Here is a 25,173-nt window from a genome sequence, read left to right as displayed (position 1 = left end):
GCCTGCGGCTGTGGAGGGGAGAAAGGGCGGGGTCGGCGGCTGGAGACTGGGGGAAGGGGGCAGGGCCGGCGGCTGGGGACGGGGGGGGCGTGGCAGACGGCTGGGGACGGAGTGAAGGGGGCGTGGCCGGCGAGTGGTCACGGGAGAGGGGGCGTGGCCGGCGGTTGGGGCGAGGGAAGGGGCGTGGCCGGCGGCTGAGGACGGGTTAAAGGGGGCGTGGCCGGTGGCTGGGGACTTGGTGAAGGGGGCGTGACCGGCGAGTGGGCACGGGGGCGGGGCCGGCGGCGGGGGGGGAAAGGGGCGGGGCCTGGGGGAGCCGTGGGGCCGCGCCGGCGGCTGGGGACGGGGGTGAAGGGGCGGGGCCTGCGGGTGGGCACGGGGGAGGGGGCGAGGCCGGCGGTTGGGGGCGAGAGAAGGGGCGGGGCCGGCGAGTGGGCGTGGCCGGCGGTTGGGGACGGGGTGAAGGGGGCGTGGCCGGTGGCTGTGGACTGGGGGAAGGGGCGTGGCCGGGGCTATGGCTATGGCGCAGGCGCAGTGCAGTCGCTGGTCATTTGGCACCATGGAGACGAGCAGTCCCATTCCGCAGCTAGTGGAGAGTTTTAGAAATCAAAAGGCCGACTACTCATTTAACAGTCTGCCAGGGGGTGACAGTAGTAATAACAGGGAGATTAATAGATCCGTGCAAACGAACCGAGAAGGTGAGTTCAGCTCCAGCAGTCAGTGCAACCATCACCACAACAACAACAACAAAATAAAATAATTTAGAAGAAAAATCCTCCAGAACAAACTAGCGGTGAGGCGGAGCGGCCTAGTGTCGCAGCTCGTCGCCTGAGGCGGGTCGGGTCGAGTCGAGTGTGTGTCCGTGTGCTGAGCGTTGCTTGTCCTCTCCCCCACTCCTTAACTTTCTGTTTTGCTTCCCTGGTGGAAGCGGCATTACCGAGACAATGGGAGTGATAATTAAATACATTTTATAATTCATGGCCCCGCCGACCCCAAAAATAATAACCATAAAAAAAAAATTTAAATAAGGAAGAGGAAATTGATTTTTTTTAAATATATATTTAAACCATGATTGCACTAGGGCCTGTTATATCTGGATTTTTTTAAAGCCTCTTTTTTTATTTATACATTATATAATTTTTTAATCCGTGAGTTTGGGGGGGACACCAGTTAAAAGGAGCTGATGACCAAGAGATTTTTCCCCTTTTTATGGTTTTGAATGTGAAAATTGGTGAGAACTTGAGGTTTAAAAACATTAAAAAAACCAATCATATATTCACGGTGGTGGCATTTTAATCTTCTAATGGGGGTGATAACTCTCAATTCGAAAAACGTGAAGGATTAAACTCACATAACAGTCCTTTGGAGTTTAGAAAAAATGTATAATGCTTAAAAATAGGTTTCTGAATCTTGTACTGTAATTTTTATGGTCCTTCTAGGAAGAGTGGCTAAATTTAGGCCACCTTTTTACAGGACTATAAAAAACTACTTTTCAAGATTAAAAGTTCAGCCTGTTATGGAAAAGTGCTGTTTCATTAGTAGCACAAATTGTTGTAGCAATGGTGTAAATTTTACATAGCAAAGTGTTACGTTATATCTTGTAATATAAATGCAAATGAACATATAACTGGAGTACATTTATAAAAGGCATAAGCAATATTTCAAACTACGCTTGTAAATTTTCATGGAAAATGCACTTTTAAAAAATACTGTTTCCTCCTCAACCTGTTGCACATAATTTCTTTCTTTCCCTGTTCATGGTAGCAGGTTGTAAACTTGGAGGGGGGGGGGGGGGGGGAAACCTTTAAGTTCCAATCTGTGATTTCAACCAGATTCATTACAGACCTGGCACAAATATCTTTCATTAACCTGTCAACATTTACTTCCAGTACTTTGCACTTCAGGATTTTTCACTTTGCAGTTTTCATGAGGGTGGTTTCATTTTAAGGAGTCGAAACTATGCTGTGTAATGTGTAACAAACTTGATAATACATTCATTCTGTTATTTTAACAAAGGTTTTTTGCCCATTTGTTAAATTTCAAATGAATGTGTTAACATATTTGTTGCTAATGTATCATAGCACAGTTTCAACCCCTAAAAGGTTAAGCAGACAAAATATACATACTAAGCAAAGTGTCATCATTAGAAAGGGTGAAACTGCTGCATAAACATTGAGAGATCTGTGTTAAAGATCATGAATAATAATGTATTATTTTGATTTTTGTACTCCACCCTTCTTAGCATAGATAAGACTGATCGTTACACAGTGGTTTTAACCTATATTAACTTGTTGATTTTATGCAGTGGCAGGAAATGGCCGCACATAATTTTTACATTCTACTTTTCATTTGTTTCCATGTTAATTCATCTGCATGGCTTTTCTGTTGATCAAGTTAACTTTACAGGCAAACTGGCATTTAAAAAAACAAAAAATTGGTTGCCTATTTTTTGTGACCTTCATGATCTGATTTTGGTCTGTGTAAGAAGCATCAGTTCAGATCAGGGACTGCAAAAATCAGATGCACTAGCAATGATCAAAATGTCAGCCTTCCTGAAGAGGTATGGAATCTTGAATATGATGTGTCTCTGTTAATGAGTGAACATGGATTCTCATTCATGGACACTGACAACTGTTGCTTTTTATATATTGGCAATCAGAATGACCTCAACAGCATACCCTAAGTGATTGTGTTTCTTGAAATTCTATTACCATTAATTACGTTTCCACAAATATTTGACGAGCAGAATGGAAAGATTAATTTTATCATTGCATGTACAGCTTAAACATTTATCTAATTCTTTGGAAGCTAAGATAGGGTTATTAGTACTAGAGGGATGAGTTTCAGTGGGCTGAATGACATTCCTTGCACTTGAATTTTTATGTATTTAGGTGACTGAATAAAAAATCAACATTCCTAGCTTTCACAATTATACCCTGTGAATACAATTTGACAGACATGCTTTAAAGTACAGCACATATATAAGTTATCCACCCAAACATATGTATGTACTGTTTCTAAAGGGTTCTGTGCAAAGTAACTTTGTGATTATTTTTAAACAGGAATCCACATACTCTCAAAGTGTCAATGAAAGGGTTGGGCTTGAGGGGTACTTTCAATACTGTCAGCAAATTAGTTTGTTTGGTGGTCGATGCACATTTGAGAAATGGCAAAATGTACATTAACATAGCACTCCTCACATGCAGTAGACATCTTACTGCTTTGTAATAAGGAAGAAGGATGTGGTGGACACAGAACTGGGGAGAAAGGAAAGAAATGGAGAGATGGGTGGGAAACTGAAGGCACAATGAGGTTTTTAAAAATAGCATAGTGGTATGTTCCTGGACTAGTAATCCAGAGAATGTGACTTCAAATCACACCATGACAGTTTGCGAATTTGAATTCAGTGCATCAGTAAAAGTGACCACAAAGCTGTCAGATTGCTGTAAAAACCCAACAGGATCATTAACATCCTTTAGGGAAGGATAACTACTGTCCTTACCTGGTCTGACCTAAATATAATAATAAATCAACTTTATTGTCATTGTTAGTGCACAAGTGCAGTACAACAAAATGTAGGCTTGCAGCTCCTGAGAGTGTACATTTTGATTAAGACATTTAACATTCAACATTCATTTGGCTTGTAATACATAAACATAATAAAGTGCATTGGCAGATGTGCAGGCTTTAGAGTTTATTTGTACAGTTCAGTAGGATGACAGCCCTGGGAAAGAAGCTGTTCCTAAATCTGGTCGTTCGGTGCGAATGCATCTGTAGCGTCTCCCAGATGGCAGGAGGGCAAACAGACTGTGGCTGGGGTGGGTAGGGTCTTTGATGATGGTCCGTGACCTCCGTAAACAGCGTTTCTGGTAGATGTTCTCTATGGTCGGTAGCCGGGTGCCGGTAATGCGTTGGGCAGTTTTGACTACCCGCTGCAGGGCTTTCCGGTTATAGGAGCTACAGCTGCCATACCACACTGTGATAGTGTGACGCCAGTCCCACACCAACATGGCTCAAGATGAAAGCCCACCGCTACCTTCTGAGGATATCTAGGGAGGGGCAATAAATACCGGCCTTGCTAGCGATGTCCACATCCTGCGAATGAATTTTTTTAAAGTAGAGAGGGAATTGGGTAGAGCATTTCAGAGGGCAGCAGCAGTACATTGACTGAACGAGCATCCACCAATGGAGTGGAGTGGAGGGAGTGTGCAGGAATGTAAGGCACAGGAGATTGCATAGGTAGGGCGGGGCAAGGCCAGAGTGATTGGAAAACAGGGATGAGATTTTTCTTCAACAAAGTTATCCTTATATGAAAGTATAGAAAAGTACAAGTGTGAGCAAAATGCTTGAGCTGCAGACTGGCATGTGGGAATCAATAGTAATCGGTAAAGGAGCTTTTCAGGTCTGGTCATTTGCTTATTCTAGGTGGTTGTATTAACTCTGAAATCTTGATTTCTCTATTGTGTCTGAAAATGATGTAAAGGGGGACTGAGTATTTTCTCTCATGATAAAGACTATATTTGAACATTCCTAGTGACTGGAAGAATTGTTAGTTTAATTTTCAGCGTAAGTCAGATCAATTCTTGCATTTCAGTACTTCTCTTCAAACTGGAATTGTCAATCATTTTATGGTTCAATGGATGACTATCGTGTCGGCAATACCCAAAATAAAGTCTTGGCAGTGATCAAGTTGGAAGCTGTAGTTTGATGCGAAGGGCTGTTGTAAACCCTGTATGCACCAGCCGATCTTGTATAAGATACTTCCAGTACAAAAGCTCCAGGTCTGTCTGTCCTATAGGTGCAGCTATTTACCAGTATGTAAACACAATGTTTTTTTTAACCAAACATATTTCACCTTTAAAGATAGGAGACAGTGGGTTAGCATACTGTTGCTTTACTGAATCCTGATGGGATGAAAGTCTCATCTCTGCTGTCTGTAAGTGTCCAACTTTGAATAAGTGTGCTGTATCTATGTGAGTGCGAGTCCACGGCACAAAACTGCCCACAATTCTGCACTATTTGCAATCTCACTCTGAGTGGCCATTTGAGATGCTGAACCAGTCACACTGGTGAAGTAGAAGGTACCAATTAGGTTTAGGTTAACCTGAAAGCTCCTGCTGAGAAACATCAATTCTTCACAATTGGCACTCTGAAGGATAGGTATGTTCTGTGGGTGTGGGGTTACGAGAAGCTTTACTCTGCACCCAGCCTGCAGTGTGCTTAACCTATGAATGCTTGATGTTAAGATTGAGTGAAAAAGTGTTCCATTTCCCTGCACTGACATTTTATGGCTTGCTAAGCAAAAAAAAAAAACCTTAAGACAATTTCCTTTAATTTGCAGAGATTCATTGAGGTGGGTTAATGTTCCACTGGTCTAATTCACTGTCATTTATTAAAACAATGAGCCAGAATTTTCTTTTCCTCGGGTCAGTATCAGTACATAAGAAATAGGAGCAGGAATAGGCCAATCGGGCCCTCGAGCCTGCTCCGCCATTCAATAAGATCATGGCTGATCTACCTCAACTCCACTTTTCTGCACTATCCCCATATCCCTTGATTCCCTTAATATCCAAAAATCTATCGATCTCTGTCTTGAATATACTCCACAGCCTTTGGGTGGAGAATTCCAACGATTCACCACTGAGTGAAGAAATTCCTCCTCATCTCAGTCCTAAATGGCTGTCCCCTTATTCTGAGACTGTGACCCCTGGTTCTAGACTCCCCAGCCAGGGGAAACATCCTCCCAGCATCTACCCTGTCAAGCCTGTAAGAATTTTGTATGTTTCAATGAGATCACCTCTCATTCTCCTAAACTCGAGAAAATATAGGCCTAGTCTTCTCAATCTCTCCTCATAGGACAATCCCCCCATCACAGGAATCAGTCTGGTGAACCTTCGTTGCATTCCCTCTATGTCAAGCACATCCTTCCTTAGGTAAGGAGACCAAAACTGTACACAGTACTCCAGGTGTGGTCTCACCAGGGCCCTATATAATTCCAGTAAGACATCTTTACTCTCATACTCTCATTTTAAAAGGCAAATATCCGTTTATTTATTTTTCTTCATTGATCAATTAATATTTTGTGTTTAAACACTGCAAATGACCTAATCAAGTGAACTGACTTGGATGAATTTCTAGGCACGACAGCTTGTAGGAGTTGAATTTGTTCAGAAGATAATTATTAACCCGGGGTGTGTTCTGTATGTTTCAGCTTCTTCCTGCTGCCAAACTCTGCTTCCTCGAAGTCAGCTCAGCTGATGAGATCACTTTTAAAAAGAAAAAAATATATATATTCTTGTTTAAAAAGGCAAGAGCAAAGGGCAAAAAGGATGTTAGGGATAATTCTTTGTAACTCATTTTACTCAGTGGCGGATTGTCTTTTAAAAAGTGAGTTCCAACTTCTGTAATGAAAACATGAATTCCTCATACACTTGTTAAGAACAATAATAGACACGTAATTGTCATAATTCTTTTTAAGTTTCATTTTGAAGATTCACCATTTGAAATAAACTCCCATCATATCTGGTCAATTTATTGTGCCTATACGTCTGCTCAGCAACAATCTCCGACACTACATTATATATATTATAGATTGGAAACTGATTGAGGAGAAAAGTAGTTGATGCTTTGGTTACTGTTCAACACCACAAACACTTTCGCACTTCCACGAGCGGTCTTGTCTACGTTACTGATGTTTAAAAAAAATTAGGATAATTTATTGGATTCCGGTTGGGATTGAGGTTTATTATAAGAATAAGTGAGTTGTGTGGAACATGATGCTTTTTGGCCTGCTGAGGTAATGTAGATATTGCGTAGAGTGAGAAAGCTGGTTAATAATGTATGGTTAGGGATTCTGGAGTTTCACTTGATTTATTTCAGGGGTGGGAAAGACAGCAGAGCCTTTCCTCAGGAGAGGAATTTAGTTGGGTAGAGTCCGTTTGCAGAGGGACTGTGTTAATTGACCTACAAATACAAAATAGTTTTCTTATTTTGACATGCTCTATCTTTATTTAAAAATAAAACACTGTGACTGGCGGGGGCCATGCAGTTTTAAACTAGAGGGATTTTATTGCAATGCAATGCAAGTTAATTTTAAAAAACTGATCCCATATATTTTGAGTCAAATACTGATGTAAAGATTGGAGCAATTGAGGGTAGACACTTAACTGACACAAAATGTCCAGATCAGTTGGTCACCGTACAAGTTGTCCTCTTGAAAGACTTGCAAATGGAAACTGATGGCAGCACAGAGACTAGGGTAGCAGAGACTATTTTTTAAAAAAAAAGACAGAACTAAGACTGTCTTTGATGCTAGTGGGATTATTTTACCTTATTGCTTAGCAAACCATGGAACATTAGTGCAGGGAAATGGAACACTTTTCCACTCAATCTCAACATCAAGCATTCACAGGTAAAGCACACTGCAGGCTGGGTGCAGAGTAAACCCCCTCTTTCCCCCCCCACCCCCCAAAAACATAGAAACATAGAAGATAGGAGCAGGAGTAGGCCATTCGGCCCCTCAAGCCCGCTCTGCCATTTAATGAGATCATGGCTGATCATCCAAATTCAGTACCCTGTCCCTGCTTTCTCCCTATATCCCTTGATCCCTTTAGCCTTAAGAAATATATCTAACTCCTTCTTGAATATATTTAATGAATTGGCCTCAACTGCCTTCTGTGGTAGAGAATTCCACAGGTTCATCACTCTGGGTGAAGAAATTCCTCCTCATCTCTGTCCTAAATGGCTTACCCCTTATCCTTAGACTGTGACCCCTGGTTCTGGACTCCCCTGGCATCGGGAACATCCTTCCTGCATCTAGTCTGTCTAGTCCTGTTAGAATTTTATAAGTTTCAATGAGATCCCCTCTCATTCTTCCAAACTCCAGCGAGTGTAAGCCCAATTGACCCAATCTCTCATACGTGACATACTTCATCCTTAACAGCACCAATTGTGAAATGTATATGTATCTCCGGCAGAAGCTTCCAAGTTAACCCAAACCTAATTGGTACCTTCTACTTCACCAGTGTGACTAGTTCAGCATCTCAAATGGCCACTCAGAGTGAGATTGCAAATAGTGCAGAATTGTGAGCAATTTTGTGCCGTGGACTCGCAGCTCAAACATTGGCACTAATTTTAATTTACCAGAGCTCCTCCCTCAGTGCTACATTGCAGAGTTATTTCTTTTTAACCTTCTACCCCAATAACTCCTGTTGGAGATTCCCTTGATTTATAACCGGTGGGCACAATGTTTTATCTTCAGGATAGCAGTCAGTCAGATGAAAATCAATGCCCTGTAGCACCAATCACTGAATTCTTTGGGGAGATGTGTTGGGGAAAGGCCAATTTTCAAAGTAAATAATGGAAGATTATGAAGAATATAATTGGTACCTGGGAAAGATTCCAGCGCAGTAATCTCATTGAGGATCTGAGACGATGTAATAAACTTGGAGTGAAAATCAGGTGTTTTATAACAAGCTTCTGAACCACAAGGTTACAGTAGATTAAATCTCGTGCATTGTCCTTTATTTATTGAGAAATAAGGAGTGGGAGGGAAGGATTGGGTCAAGTATCATAGGGAGTACTATTGGTCAGGCCACATAAATGATGAAAAATTGGAAATCTGAAATAAAAACACTACTGGAAATAAGCAATAGATCTACCAGCACCTATAAAGAGAAAAAGAAAGACTTGCATTTAGATAGCACCTTTCACGACCTCAGGACGCCCCAAAGTGCTTTACAGCCAATGAAGTACTTTCTGGAGTGTAGTTGCTGTTGTAATATAGGAAATGTGGCAGCCAATTTGCACACAGCAAGCTCCCACAAACAGCAGTGTGATAATGACCAGATAATCTGTTTTAGTGATATTAATTGAGGGTTAAATATTGGCCAGGACACCAGGGATAACTCCCCTGCTCTTCTTCGAAATAGTGCCATGGGATCTTTTACGTCCACCTAAGAAGACAGACTTGGTTTAACGTCTCTTCCGAAAGACAGCACCTCTGACAGTGCAGCACTGCACTGGAGTGTCAGCCTAGAATTTTGTGCTCAAGTCTCCGGAGTGGGACTTGAACCCACAACCTTCTAACTCAGATGAGAGTGCTGCCAACACAGTGCCACAGCTGACGCAGAAAAGACAGGGTAACATTTTGTGTGTAGAACTTTTTGCGAATTTGATGAGCTTAGGCACAAAATAGTAACCTCTCTTCTTACACATCATATGATGGTGGCCATTCTGAAAGAATAAAAGTTTATGGCATGACAATCAACAGTTGATTACTTGGTAGTAACGCCACCAGATACTGCTAAAATTAACCAACCAGTTGCAATTTTTTGTTAAACAAAAAGCAATAAACTGGATATCTAAAACAAAACAGATGCTGATTGACCTGCTGAGTGTTTCCCACATTATTTTATTACCTTGAAAGACCTAATTAAAAATAACTCTGCTTAACCTGTTGAAGTGCCAGTGTGTGGGGACCAGGTTTCATTCTCCACTCAACTTGAGTTCCTGGTCTGAGCTGTGTTCCTATGGGAAACATCCGACTAGTAAGTACAAGTCCTGTCTAAGGGGAGATGGGCAAAATCTGAAGGCGAGTTAACAACAGGCCATATTTGCATGCCTGTTCAGGGCCAGATCTTAGCAATATTTGCAATGCTCATCTACTCTTTTGGTCATCAGAGATGCATGACCTGGAAAGAAAGGGAGAAAATTTGAAGCTGACAAGTAAGGATCGATTGCTGACAAAAAAAAAATACATTTTGCTTCAGTTCAATCAAAAGTTTTCCAGTGATGCAGATTTAAGAACATACTGTATTTTGAACAATGGAGATCTAAATTAAATATTACATGCATGGAATGTACTTTGTAAGCAAAAATCAGAATATCACTAGTGAATTTAGAATTAGTTAAATAAAATGATACTTTTGTGGCAGCTAAACTTTGACACCTTTGCATTACTGGGTCAAATTTCTTAATGGTGGCACATTTACATAACTCCTGTGTTCACTACACAACACTTTGTATAACTTTGGAAGAAGGAAAATGAATGCCAATCCTTACCTGTTACCCTCAAATAAGACAAATAATTGATTTGGCTACAGTTCAAATACTAAAAAAATCTAAAAGGAGGTGGCGTAGCACTGTTAATAAGGGATGAGATCGGTACGGTAGAGATAAAAGATCTTGGCTTGGCAGATTGTGATGTAGAACTGGAATCGGTTTGGGTGGAGCTAAGAAACAGTAAAGGATGGAAAACATTGGTGGGAGTTGTGTATAGGCCACCAAACAGTAGTGGTAATGTAGGGCACAGTATCAATCAAGAGGTTAGAAGTGCATGTAACAAGGGCAATACGGTAATCATGGGGGACTTTAGTCTACATATTGACTAGGCAAATCAAATTACCACTAATGGTGTGGAGGACAAATTCTTGGAATGCATGCGAGATGGTTTCCTGGATCAGTATGTGGAGGAACCAACCAGGGAACAGGCTATTCTGGATCTGGTACTGTGTAATGAGAAAGGGCTAATCAATAATCTTGTGGTAAAGGGGCCTTTAGGGACAAGTGATAATATGATTGAATTTTATATTAAGTTTGAGAGTGATGTAGCCCAATCTGAAACTAAGGTCTTCAATCTAAACAGAGGAAACTACAAGGGTATGAGGGACAAGTTGGCCATGGTAGATTGGGAGATACACTAAAAGGTGTGAAGGCGGACATACAATGGCTAACATTCAAGGAAATAATGCATAATTTGCAACAAACATATATTCCTCTAGGGCATAAAAACCCAAAAGGAAAATGATCCAACCATGGCTAACAAAAGAAATTAAAGCTAGTATTAAGTCAAAGGAGGAAGCTTATAAAGTTGCCAGAAAAAGCAGTCAGCCTGAGGATTGGGATCTTTTTAGAAATCAGCAAAGGGGGACCAAGAAATTGATAAAGAAAAGGAAAATGGAATATGAGCACAAACTAGAGAAAAATATAAAAACAGATTGTAAAAGCTTCTATGGATATGTGAAAAGGAAAAGACTGGCAAAGATAAATGTAGGTCCATTACAGTCCGAGACAGGAGAATTTATAATGGGGAATGAGGAAATGGCAGAGAAATTAAATAAATACTTTGTTTCTGTCTTCACGGAGGAAGACACAAAAAACCTCCCAGAAATACGAGAAAACCAAGGGTGTGACGAGAATGAGGAGCTTAAAGAAATTATTATTAGTGAAAAAACAGTACCAGCAAAATTAATGGGACTAAAAGTCGATAAATCCCAAGGACCGGATGACCTACATCCTAGGGTTTTGAAAGAGGTGGCCACTGGGATAGTGGACGCATTGGTTGTCATCTTCCAAAATTCTATAGATTCTGGAACAGTTCCTGCAGATTGGAGGAGAGCAAATGTAACCCAGCTATTTAAGAAAGGAGGGAGAGAGAAAACGGGGAACTACAGACCTGTTAGCCTCACATCAGTAGTTGGGAAAATGCTAGAATCTATTATAAAGGATGCAATAACTGGGCACTTAGAAACTAATAGTAAGATTGGGCAGAGTCAACATGGATTTATGAAAGGGAAATCCTGTTTAACAAACCTATTGGAGTTCTTTGAGGATGTAACTAGTGGAGTAGACAAAGGGGAACCGGTAGATGTGGTGTATCTGGATTTTCAGAAGACCTTCGATAAGGTCCAACACGAGGTTGATGAACAGAATTAGGGCACATGGAATTGGGGGTAATATACTAGCATGGATTGAAAATTGGTCAACAGACAGAAAACAAAGAGTAGGGATAAACGGGTCTTTTTCAGGATGGCAGGCTGTGACTAGTGGGGTACTGCAAGGATCGGTGCTTGGGCCCCAGCTATTCACAATCTATATCAATGACTTGGATGAGGGGACTAAATGTAACATTTCCAAATTTGCTGATGACACAAAGCTAGGTGGCAGTGTCAGTTGTGAAGAGGCTTTAAGGGGATCTCGACGGGCTCTGAGTGGGTGAAAACATGGCAGATGGAATATAATGTGGATAAATGTGAAGTTATCCACTTTGGTAGAAAAAACAAAGGCAGAGTATTTCCTAAATGGTGAAAGATTGGGGAATGCAGATGCTCAAAGGGACCTGGGTGCCCTTGTTCATGAGTCACTGAAAGTGAATGTGCAGGCAAATAGTATGCTCGCCTTCATTACAAGAGGATTTGAGTACAGGAGTAAAGAAGTCTTACTTCCAATTATATAGGGCCTTGGTGAGACCACACCTGGAGTACTGTGTACAATTTTGGTCTCCTTACCTAAGGAAGGATATACTTGCCATAGAGGGAGTGCAACAAAGGTTCATGAGATTGATTCCTGGGATGGCGGGACTGTCGTATGAGAAGAGATTGAGTAAACTAGGCCTGTATTCTCTTGAATTCAGAAGAATGAAAGGGGATCTCATTGAAGCATACAAAATGATTACAGGGCTTGATAGGGTGGATGCTGGGAGGATGTTTCCCTTGGCTGGGGAGTCTAGAACCAGGGGCCACAGCCTCAGGATAAAGGGTAGGCCATTCAGGACTGAGATGAGAAGAAATTTCTTCACACACAGGGTGGTGAATCTTTGGAATTCTCTACCCCAGAGAGCTGTGGAGACTCAGTCATTGGGTATATTCAAAACAGAAGTCGATAGATTTCTGACTAGTAAGAGCATCAAGGGATATGGCGATAGGGCCGGTGAATGGAGTTGAGGCAGAAGATCAGCCATGATCTCATTGAATGGCGGAGCAGGTTCGAAGGGCCGAATGGCCTACTCCTGCTCCTATTTCTTATGTTCTTATGTGTCTAGTTTTGGGCACCCTGCTTTAGGAAGGATGTCAAGGCCAGTAGAGATAGGATATAGCGGGGATCAGCGGCTTTAGTTATGAGGAGAGAATAGAGAAATCGGGGTCTTTTTACGAGAAAAGGTTGAGAAAATCTGGTAGAAGATTACCTTATCAACTCCCTTCAGAATTTTGAAGTGTTTATAATTATGAAGGGTGTTGATAAGGTAAATGGTAAAAAATAAATCTATTTCCACTGATCAGTAACTCCGTAGCTAGATGACAAATTTAAGTTCATCTTCAAAAGAGAGATGAGAATCTTTTTCCATAATGTTGATAGGACATGGGATGCCCTGCCAGACATTGTGGAAGCAGAATCAATAATAGCTTTTACAAGGAAAGTGGAGTCATGAAAAAGTGAAGCGTGTGCGAGGCCAAGTGCATGGAACTAAGTGGATAACTCTTTCAAAGAGCTGGCACAGGCCTGATGGCCCAAATGGCTGCCTCCTGCGCTGTTATGTTCTGTGAAGAAAATTTAGTCCAAGTTGCAGCTTCAACAGTTCAGGGCCAAGTTTATAGGCTCAGCAAGAAGGAAGGTAAGAGTGCCTCATCAATGAACGATAAGTAACTGGCATCTTGACATACTACACAACACAACCCCTTTTAAGTATGAAAGTCTGTGGCTATAGTAGATGCATTGCTGATCATCTTCCAACATTCGATGGAATCTGGAACAGTACCCATGGATTGGAGGGTAGCTAATGTTACCCCACTATTCAAAAACAGTGGTAGAAAGAAAATGGAGAATTACAGACCGGTAAGCCTGACATCGGTCATAGAGTCATAGAGTTTTACAGCACAGAAAGAGGCCCTTCAGCCCATCGTGTCTGCGCCGCCCATCCATACCTGTCCAGTCTAATCCCATTTTCCAGCATTTGGTCCATAGCCTTGTATGCAATGGCATTTGAAGTGCTCATCCAAATGCTTCTTGAATGTTGTGAGGGTTCCTGCCTCTACCACCCTTTTAGGCATTGAGTTCCACATTCCAACCACCCTCTGGGTGAAAAAGTTCCTCCTCAAATCCCCTCTAAATCTCCTGCCCCTTACCCTGAATCTATGCCCCCTTGTTATTGACCCCCCTACTAAGGGGAAAAGTTCCTCTTTGTCTACCCTATCTATGCCCCTCATCATTTTGTACACCTCAATCAGGTCCCCCCTCAGCCTTCTTTGCTCCAAGGAAAACAACCCCAGCCTGTCCAGCCTCTCTTCATAGCTGAGGTGCTCCATCCCAGGTAACATCCTGGTGAATCTTCTCTGCACTCTCTCCAAAGCAATCACATCCTTCCTATAGTGAGGTGACCAGAACTGCACACAGTACTCCAGCTGTGGCCTCACCAGCGTTTTGTACAGCTCCATCATAACCTCCCTGCTCTTATATTCTATGCCTCGGCTAATGAAGGCAAGTATCCCATATGCCTTTTTAACCACCTTATCTACCTGTTCCGCTGCCTTCAGAGATCTATGTACATGTACACCAAGGTCCCTCTGACCCTCTGTACTTCCTAGGGTCCTACCACTCATTGTGCCTTATTTGTCTGTCCAAAATGCATCACCTCGCACTTTTCAGGGTTAAATTCCATTTGCCACTTTTCCGCCCATCTGACCAACCCGTTTATATCGTCCTGTAGCCTGAGGCTTTCCTCCTCGCAATTTACCACCCCACCAATTTTCGTGTCATCTGCGAACTTACTGATCATACCTTTTACATTCTCATCCAAATCATTTATGTAGATCACAAACAACAAGGGACCCAGCACCGATCCCTGAGCTACCCCACTGGACACAGGCTTCCAGTCACAAAAGCAACCTTCGACCATCACCCTCTGCCTCCTGCCACTCAGCCAGTTTAGGATCCAACGCGCCAAGGCACCCTGGATCCCATGGGCTCTTACCTTCTTGACTGGTAGTGGGGAAAATGCTAGAGTCCATTATAAAATATGTAATAGCAGAGCACTTGGAAAACAGTGACAGGATCAGACAAAGTTAACATGGATTTACAAAAGGTAAATCATACTCGACTAATCTACTGGAATTTTTTGAGGATGTAACTGGTAAAATAGATAAGGGAAAACCAGTGGATGTGGTGTATTTGGACTTTCAGAAGGTTTTCGATAAGGTCCTGCATAAGAGATTAGCGTGTAAAGTTAAGGCACATGGGATTGGGGGCAAGGTATTGACTTGGATAGAGAACTGGTTGGCAGACAGAAAGTTGGAAAAAACGGGTCTTTTTTCGAGTGGCAGGCAGTGACTAGTGGGGTACCGCAGGGATCGGTCCTTGGACCCCAGCTATTCACAATATATATTAATGATCTAGACAAGGGAACTAGATGTAATATCTCCAAGTTTGCAGACGACACAAAGCTGGGTGGGCGTGTGTGCTGTGAGGAGGATGCCGAGAAACTCCAGTATGATTTGGACAGGTTAGGTGATTGGGCAGATGCAGTATAATGTGGATAAATGTCAGGTTATCCACTTTGGTGGCAAAAACAGGAAGGCAGATTATTATCTGAATGGCAATAGATTGGGGGAAGGGGAAGTGCAATGAGACCTGGGTGTCCTTGTGCACCAGTCGCTGAAGGTAAGCATGCAGGTGCAGCAGGCGGTTAAGAAGGCAAATGGTATGTTGGCCTTCGTAGCGAGAGGATTCGAGTACAGGAGCAAGGATGTCTTGCTGCAGTTGTACAGGGCCTTGGTGAGACCACATCTTGAGTATTGTGTGCAGGTTTGGTCGCCTTATCTGAGGAAGGATGTTCTTGCCATGGAAGGAGTTCAGCGAAGATTCACCAGACTGATACCTGGGATGGCAGGAATGACGTATGAGGAGTGATTAGGTCGATTGGGCTTATACTCGCTGGAGTTTAGAAGAATGAGAGGGGATCTCATTGAAACTTATAAAATTCTGACAGGACTGGACAGACTAGATGCAGGAAGGATGTTCCCGATGGTCGGGGAGTCCAGAACCAGGGGTCACAGTCTAAGGATAAGGGGTAAGCCATTTAGGACAGAGATGAGGAGGAATTTCTTCACCCAGAGAGTGGTGAACCTGTGGAATTCTCAGATATGCTAGTATTTTGCAGCATCTTTTGTGTACCAGGCCTGCACATACAGTGGTAGCAATATTCCACTTCTGGTCAGTGATAGTGATGAAGGAGATAACTACCAGTGTCTGCAGTTTCTTTTTATTGCTAGAAACATATTTTTGAGGCTTTCTTCTCCAGAAAAGGTAGACAAATATAGAGATGATAAAAGAACTAGAAATAATATAAAAGGAAGTATTGTAAAAATGAAGCAATATCATGGCGAAGACATGAGAAAATAAACCATGCACAATTACATCCAGATACATTTTGAACTAATGTCTGCAGGCAAATCTGTAAGGTAGTTTAAAGGATATTTGCAGTCAGTGGAATACATTGCTTTTCCCAGTTATTGCAAATTGATGTATTTTTTTCTTGAACTAAAACAGACATAAATCAATTTCCTCATCTATTATCAATATAAAAACATCCAGTGTTTTTTCTCTCCATCACACTCTATTGTACTCAAATTTCTGTGTCACACCTCAAAAAAAGTATAAAGCTGCAAAGACTATTATAATTATAATAAAAACAAAAAATACTGGCAATGCTCAGCAGGTCAGGCAGCATCTGTGGAGAGAGAAACAGAGTTAACGTTTCAGGTCGGTGACCTTTCAGCAGAACACGAAGGGTCATCGACCTGGAACGTTAACTCTGTTTCTCTCTCCACAGAGGCTGCCTGACCTGCTGAGCATTGCCAGCATTTTCTGTTTTTATTTCAGATTTCCAGCATCCGCAGTATTTTGCTTTTATATTATAATTATAATGTGAGGAACTCCCCAGCAGCAAAAAAAACCCCACTGGAATCAGAATATCTGCAGCCTGAAAATTGACATTATTAGTGAGTATAAAGGAACAAAGGCAGCCCTTTACAATGGAGAAAGAAACTCCCCACCAACAGAAAATCCTCTGGTCAGAATGTGGCCCCGTGAATCACTTTCGCAATCGCACTTCAAACAGACAAAGTCAGTGTTGTGACCTAAAGCCTGAACAGTAATTAAATTGAGTGACTTCACCCAGTGTTTACGTAATAATTAGATTCTGTGGCCTTAACGGGATGGATCTTCAGCTTAGTAGCAGATGCTATACTAGTCCCATCCTATTAAACCAGGTTATTATCAGACTTGCTGCAAGCAAGGAACATCCACTAGTATCTATGTAAAATTAGTACACGTGGGGCATGTATTATCCACAGGCAGATTTATTTTCTGTATCGCACATCAGAAAATATTAGAGAAAGGCAACAATTTACGATTTACAGGGCTACGGAAAGTACCTTAATTGATCTCTGACATTTTTTTGAAAACCAGTCCCTTAATGCTACATGTTTCTGACTACAGCTTGAAACTTAACAAGCACTTTCTAATCTGGAAAGTTCTCTGGCCAGACAAAATTAAATACTGATTGCCCTGAGCCTGTGTTTACTTAATTAAACTTTCTGGTCTTGGAGGGCCGTAACCCCAGCGTTGTAGCAGAATAGTAATTTGAGCTATCACCACAGGAGAGCGATCATATATGAGTTGCAAAATGATTGCCAATTTTTATTAGTGTAAGAATGTTGGAACAAGGAGAAAGAAAGACTTGCATTTATATAGAGCCTTTAACGACCTCAGGACGTCGAAAAGCACTTTACAGGCAATGACGTACTTTTGAAGTGAAGTCACTGTTGTAATGTAGGAAACGCGGCAGCCAATTTGCACACAGCAAGCTCCCACAAACACCAATGTGATAATGACCAGATCTTTTTTTTAGTGATGTTGATTGAGGGATAAATATTGGCCAGGACATCGGGGCTAACTCCCCTACACTTCATTGAATTAGTGCCATGGGATTTTTTACGTCCACCTGAGAGAGAGCAGATGGGACCTCGGTTTAACGTCTCATCCGAAAGACGGCACTTCCGATTGTGCAGCTCTCCCTCAGTACTGCACTGGAGAGTCAGCCTAGATTTTTTTTTTGTGCTCGAGTCCCACAACCTTCTGACTCTGGAGCGAGAGTGCTACCAACTGAGCCACGACTGAGAGGTCATGTAACTCATACAGCTCTCACTATCGTCCATAACTGCCATCATTACTTTGGTTTTATGGAGCCAGTGTGATGACTTCTATTTAGTGTCAGCTGTGGCTCAGTGGCTAGCGCTCTCGCTTCTGAGTCAGAAGGTTGTGGGTTCAAGTCCCACTCCAGAGACTTGAACACAAAAATCTAGGCTGACACTCCAGTGCAGTGCTCAGGGAGTGCTGCACTGCCGGAGGTGCCGTCTTTCAGATGAGACATTAAATCGAGGCCCCGTCTGCTCTCAAGTGGATGTAAAAGATCCCATAACACTATTTCGAAGAAGAGCAGGGGCGTTCTCCCTGGTGTCCTGGCCAATATGTATTCCTTAAAAAACATAACGAAAACAGATTATCAGGTCATTATCACATTGCTGTTTGTGGGAGCTTGCTGTGCACAAATTGCTGCCAAGTTTCCTACATTACAACAGTGACTACACTTCAAAAAGTACTTCATTGGCTGTAAAGCGCTTAGGGACGTCCGGCGGTCGTGAAAGATGCTATATAAATGCAAGTCTTTAATGAGCTTACGTTTTTTCTTTTCTGATCACATGAACTCGAATGTTAGCCTGGCTCAGTGGCAGTGTTCGTGATTCTGAGATAGAAGGTCGTGGATTCAAGCTCCACCTCCCCGTCGGCCTTTTGCAAGACTCAATCATACGGCACAGAAGGAGGCCATTCAGCCCATCGTGCCTGTGCTGACCCTTTGAAAGAGCTGTCCAATTAGTCCCATTCCCCTGTTCTTTTCTCATAACCCTGCAATGTTTTCCTTTTCAAGTATTTATCCAAGTACCTTCTGAAAGTTTCTATTGAATTTGCTTCCAACACCCTTTCAGGCAGTGCATTCCAGATCATCATAACTCGCTGCATAAAAATATTTCTCCTCAACTCCCCTCTGGCTCTTAAGGCCGAACATGCTGCATTGTCAGAGGTGCTGTCTTCTAGACAAGCTGTTGAACCGAAGCCCCGTGCGCTTGATCAGGTGGACGCAAAAGAGCCCATGGCACCTTTTTCAAAGAAGAGCATGGAGTTCTCGTGATCTGTCCCAACGTTCGGCCCTCGACCAACCCCATCAAACCAGATTAACTGGCCATTTGTCGCATTAGTGTTTGTGGTACTGTACCTTACACTATGCAAATTGCCTACCGTGTTTGCCGTCATAAGAATAGTGACTATACTTCAAAAGTAGTTAATTGGTTTTGAAGTCCCCTGGGGTGTCCGGAGGATGTGAAAGATGTTGTATAAATCTTTTCTCTACATCTAACTTTCTTCTTAAGTCTAATCAAAAAGAAGTACAACAAAATTGCAATTGTCAGAATATATCGATTTTCAGCTGGATGCTCTTTCTACAAAGATCTGAGTCGCACAAACTATATGGTACAAATCTGCAGACTCAAACCAAAGGACTTATCTATTTAACAGAAATAAATTACACTTGTCAGTCTTGGACTTATTTTGAAATTGTGCTGTTTTGTTAGAAAACATTTAAAAAATAAATGCTTAAATACAGGGGGCATACAGTCTCTTAAGTATTGAAAGCGATACTTGAATGCAAAATTCCCTGTTATGTCCACATTTTAAAAATATTAGCTTGTCCAGCTAGGTTACATGCTAATTAAATACAAAATATAACAAAAAATGCTGGAAATACACAGCAGGTCCCCCGGCACCTGAAAAGAAAAACAAGTTAACATTTTGGATGCAGCCACTTCAGTTCGAGTTGCTGAGTACTCCCAGTATTTTCTGTTTTTGGTTCAGCTTTCTATTGTTTGCATTTTTATTACACGTAGTTACGCACAAGTATACATATGTGAATTTAAACAAAGTCAATTCTATTTAAAGCGGTGACTTTCAATAGAATTTATACTTGATGCTCTGAGCAGATAAATGTTTTTGAACAACTTCAGTTTGTATTACTGGAGCAGTGACTCGATGATGAGACAGTCGGAAACATAACAACAGGAGTTGGCCAATGGCTCAGTGTGTAGCACTCTTGCCTCTGAGTCAGAAGGTTGTGGGTTCAGGTCCCGCTCCAGCGACTTGAGCACAAAACTCTAGGCTGACACTCCAGTGCAGTGCTGAGGGAGTGCTGCACTGTCGGAGGTGCTGTCTTTCGGATGAAACATTAAACCGAGGCCCCGTCTGCCCTCTCAGGTGGACGTAAAGATCCCACGGCACTATTTCGAAGAAGAGCAGAGGAGTTATCCCCGGTGTCCTGGCCAATATTTATCTCTCAATCAACATCCCAGAAAAACCCAGATTATCTGGTCGTTATCACTTTGCTGTTTGTGGGAGCTCATTGGCTGCCACGTTTCCTACATTACAACAGTGACTACACTTCAAAAAAGTACTTCATTGGCTGTAAAGAGCTTTGGGACATCCGGTGGTCATGAAAGGCATATAGAAATGCAAGTCTTTATTTATCACTGCAGCAATGACCCGATGATGAGCCAGTCGGAAACATAGCAACAGGAGTCGGCCTTTCAGCCCCTTGAGCCTGTTCCGCCATTCAATTAGATCGTGGCTGATTTGTACCCGCCTTTAATCCATATCCCTTGATATCCTTACCTAATAAAAATTTTATCGATCTCAGTCTTGAAAATTTCAATTGTCCCAGCATCCACAGTTTTTTGGGGGAAGAGAGGTCCAAATTTCCACTACCCTTTGAGTGAAAAAGTACTTCCTGATTTCACTCCTGAAGGGCCTAGCTCTAATTTTAAGGTGTGCAGTCGGGTTTCCCAGTTATATAAGGCCTCGAGTTGTTGCAAGAACCCACATCCGTCAATGTCCTTGAATAATATTTTAGAACCAGTTGCTTTGTTCTGAAGCATGTATCCCAACAGGGAGGTTTGTTAGTGCTGTTGGGGAGGGTTTAAACTAACTTGGCAGGGGGATGGGCACCAGCATATAGGAGTAGAAAAGAGGAATAAGATGTATAAAAGAGTGAGTGTGATGGATAGTACTGGAGAAGGTAGTACTAGAGGCGGTAGTAGTACCATATTAGATAGGAGCAGACTAAGAAAGACTACGAAAAATTCAAAAATGGGTTTAGAATGTATGTACGTAAACGCACAAAGGGTGGTGAGCTACAAGCACAATTAGCTGTGTGGCAATATGATGTTGTGGCAATAACGGAAACGTGTCTTAAAAACGGTGAGGACTGGGCACTTAATATTCAAGGGTATGATCACGCTATTGGGGGTATTCTATAGGCCTCCAAATACTGAGAGGGAGGTAGAGGAGGAAATCGCAGAGATATGCAAGAACTATAGAGTGGTGATTTTGGCAGAAGGAACAGGGAGAGGCAATATACACTTAATGGCACAGTTTTAAAGAGTGTGCATGGACAGAGGGACCTGGGAGTTAATGTGCATAGGTCCCTGAAGGTGGCAGGGCATCGTGAGAGAGTGGTTAACAAAGCATATGGGATCTTGGGCTTCATAAATTGAGGTATTGAGTACACTCAATGTTTTCACGGGGAGACTGGATAGGCACTTGAGGGAAATAAACTTGTAGGGCTACGGGGATTGAGCGGGGGAATGGGACTGACTGGATTGCTCTACAGAGAGCCGGCACGGACTCAATGAGCTGAATGGCCTCCTTCTGTGCCGTTATAACTCTATGACTATGACTCTAGGGTATTTTATTACTTGGAAACACCATTATAGTTGAGTCCATTTTTCTTGCACCCAGCAGTGGCATGGGAGGGGGGGGGGGGAGAAAAAAACCATCTGTTCTGAATAACTGCAATAACAGAAATTGAAATCCATCAGAGCAGACTGTGTTAGGAAGCCAGTGAATTGAGTAAGCCACAGTGTCACAATTTATCACAGAAAAAGAAAGCAAATTTTCTTTTATATGAAAATACGCATTATTTTTGATCTCCGAGAGTTCTGGTTGAATTTGCTGGTGTCCATTCATTAATTTTGCAGAAAAAAGTGCTTTCTCGCAAATATTTTTAAAAATTACAGTTTTATTTCTGGATCATGCTACCATGCCTGTTTGGGAGCAATATAAGAAAGCCCAACGTAAACCAGGTCTTGTAGCTAAGGAATAGAAACAGAAAATGCTGTAAACACTCAGCAGATCAGATAACATCTGTGGAGAGAGAAACAGAGTTAACGTCTCAGGTCTGTGACCCTTCGTCAGAACTGTCCTGAAACGTTAACTTTGTTTCTCTTTCCACAGACGCTGCCTGACCTGCTAAGTATTTCCAGCAATTTTCTGTTTATATTTCAGATTTCCAGAGTCCGCAGTGTTTTGCCTTTTGTTCTTGTAGACAGGGAGCTGATTCCGGAGACATTGTGCTTGTGTTGATTTGTTTTCAAGCTGTAAACCTTCTCAATCAGCTCTCCTGTCTGTTTACCCAAGGATGAGTGGCTGTGACCTCAGGAAGGGTAGGCAGGTAGCTTACGATGGCAGTAGGAGTATGAAGCCAGGAGTGGATGTGAAGGAATGTGCTACAGTCTGATCCAGCTAGATATGATGCCATTTTTAAATTGTGTTTGCCTTTTGAATGAGCTCTTGTATAATACATTATTATGGGGGTGAGACATTCTTCTTTGTAGATAATGAGTACTACATTTTTTTCTTTTCTAATTCAAAATACGCTATAATTTCCTATCTCCCAGTGAACAGCTGTTGACTTTTATGGAAACTTGGCAGAAATTATGTCATAGCTGTTGTTCAGTGTTCATGTCATCAGAAGTGTCAATAACATGGAGCATGCTGGTCGCTGGAGTTTGCAGTGAGGGCTGCTACCAGCAATGAAGAATTTTCTGCTTTTTGCAATATGTTACCTAAACAAAAATAATCAATACAACAACAACTTGTATTTATATAGCACCTTTAACATAGTAAAACGCCCCAAGGTGCTTCACAGGAGTATTAAAAATTTGACACCGAGCCTCATAAGGAGAAATTAGGGCAGATGACCAAAAGCTTGGTCAAAGAGGTAGGTTTTCAGGAGCGTCTTAAAGGAGGAACGAGAGACAATGAGGCAGAGAGGTTTAGGCCTAGGCAACAGAAGGCACGGCCACCAACGGTTGAGCGATTTATAATCAGGGATGCTCATGAAGGCAGAATTAGAGGAGCGCAGCTATCGTTGGGGCGGGTGCGGGGTTGTGGGGCTGAAGGAGATTACAGAGATAGGGAGGGGTGAGGCCATGGAGGGATTTGAAAATAGCCTGATAGCTTGGAGTGATTGCATGGCAGTAATCTGAAAGTAATTGGTAGAAGCATTAGAGGGGAGTTGAGAGATTTTTTCACCCAGAGGATAGTGGGGGTCTGAAACTCACTGCCTGAAAGGGTGGTAGAGGCAGAAACCCTCATCACATTTACAAAGTACCTGGATATGCACTTGAAATGCCGTAACCTACAGGGCTACGGACCAAGTGCTGGAAAGTGGGATTCGGCTGGATAGCTCTTTTTCAGCTGGCACAGACACGATGGGCCGAATGGCCGCCTCCTGTGCTGTAAACTTCTATGATCTAATCCCAGGGATCAGATGGCTGCTAAAAGACCATAATGTCATCTGAACCCTTTGCTGAGATTGCATTTGCTCATGGCGCTCTTTTAATCTCGACAGTTGATCATTTTAATCCTGATGACTTTATTAACTAATGGTATATAGTAAATGTGTGGTAGTCTGACACTTGAGTACCAACTCAACTGCCACAGGTCAGTGGTGACGTCATAATGTGTTCAGTAATAGTCATAATCAATGCTGTAGTATGGTTAATGCTTGTAAAGGGATCCTTCAGGTGATTAAGGCATGAGGCTGTGCAACTGGTCAAAAAGCCAATTACTTCTCTTCCATCTCTAAGACCTAACTTAGTGGGTGCTTTAGGAGGTTGCCATCCAGTGAATAAAATTTGCTATTTCTCCTCGCAGGTAGGGGAAGAAACTAATAACATTTTAAGAGATTATTATGGGAAGGATACATTACAAGTACTCGTGTCTCTTCCTCTCCGCCCCCCCCCCCCACCACTAATAAGTAATCTTCCTTGCAGCACATAACACACGCATCTTTATATTCACATTAAAAATAACTAATTGGTAGAGGGATTGAAACTTAATACTTTCTACAGGTCCATATTTAAGGCTAAAGTGTGCTTATTTTTAAAAGGTACTCTATAACCAAATATAAAATCCAATATGTATAAACAGTAATGTATTTTTAAAAAAGACGTAAGTACCCAGTCAACTCCATGTCAAGGATTGCAGTAATTGTATAGTGAGTAATCAGGATAAGAGTTTTGAAAGATTTCAATTGCCCCATGAAAAAATGTTTCTCTATGTATTGTGCTAAGAACAGAAAATACATGGTGTGTTTCCATCATCTAGTGGTTGAAGGAGTGAACTGTCCTATAAAACCATATTCCTTGTCAAGGTAACAACAGAAAATGCTGGAAATACTCAGCAGGCCAGGCAGCATCCGTGGAGAGAGAAACAGAGTTAACGTTTCAGGTCTGGGACCCTTCATCAGAACTGGAAAAAGCTGGAGATGTAACAGATATTAAGCAGGTGCAGAGACAGGGGGGGTGGTTAGGAGGGGAGGAAGGAATTGAAAGAACATCCTGTACTTTTGTAAGAGGCAGGAAAGATAAAATGTTGCAAATGGGAGTGGCAAAAATCATACTGCATGAAAAATGGGGGCAGGGATAATTATCTGAAATTGTTGAACTCAATGTTGAGTCCGGCAGGCTGTAATGTGCCTAATCGAAAGATGAGGTGCTGTTCCTCGAGCTTACATTGAGCTTCATTGGAACAATGTAATAGGCCGAGGACAGAGAGATCAGAGCGGGAGTGAAGCGGTGAATTAAAGTGACAGGCGACCGGAAGCTCAGGGTCACCCTTACGGACTGGATGGAGGTGTTCCGCAAAGCGGTCGCCCAATCTGCGTTTGGTCTCCCCAATGTAGAGGAGACCGCATCGTCAATGTAGAGGAGACTGGTCGCCTGTCACTTTAATTCACCGCTTCACTCCCGCTCTGATCTCTCTGTCCTCGGCCTATTACATTGTTCCAATGAAGCTCAACGTAAGCTCGAGGAACAGCACCTCATCTTTCGATTAGGCACTTTACAGTCTGCCGGACTCAACATTGAGTTCAACAATTTCAGATAATTATCCCTGCCCCCATTTTTCATGCAGTATGATTTTTGCCATTCCCATTTGCAATATTTTATCTTT

The 25,173-nt window shown here is 42.2% G+C and overlaps 1 protein-coding gene across 2 annotated transcripts in view; it reads left to right on the top strand.

Moving 5' to 3' along the window:
• The first annotated feature begins 532 nt into the window (after nt 1-532).
• The window catches only part of LOC147123672 (zinc finger matrin-type protein 1-like), a 125,772-nt gene continuing 101,131 nt past the window's right edge, over nt 533-25,173 (top strand). For both annotated transcript variants that reach the window (XM_085975506.1, XM_085975505.1), the window contains exon 1: nt 533-698. In XM_085975506.1, the coding sequence (XP_085831632.1) occupies nt 560-698 (139 nt within the window). In that variant the 5' untranslated portion in view covers nt 533-559. The remainder of the gene's footprint in view (nt 699-25,173) is intronic.

This window comes from Somniosus microcephalus, chromosome 2 (assembly GCF_052327205.1).
Source record: "Somniosus microcephalus isolate GS21.2 chromosome 2, FLI_Smic_1.0, whole genome shotgun sequence".
NCBI lineage: Eukaryota > Metazoa > Chordata > Chondrichthyes > Squaliformes > Somniosidae > Somniosus > Somniosus microcephalus.
Note: the sequence above shows the minus strand (reverse complement) of the source record. Positions and strands in the feature narration are given on the sequence as shown.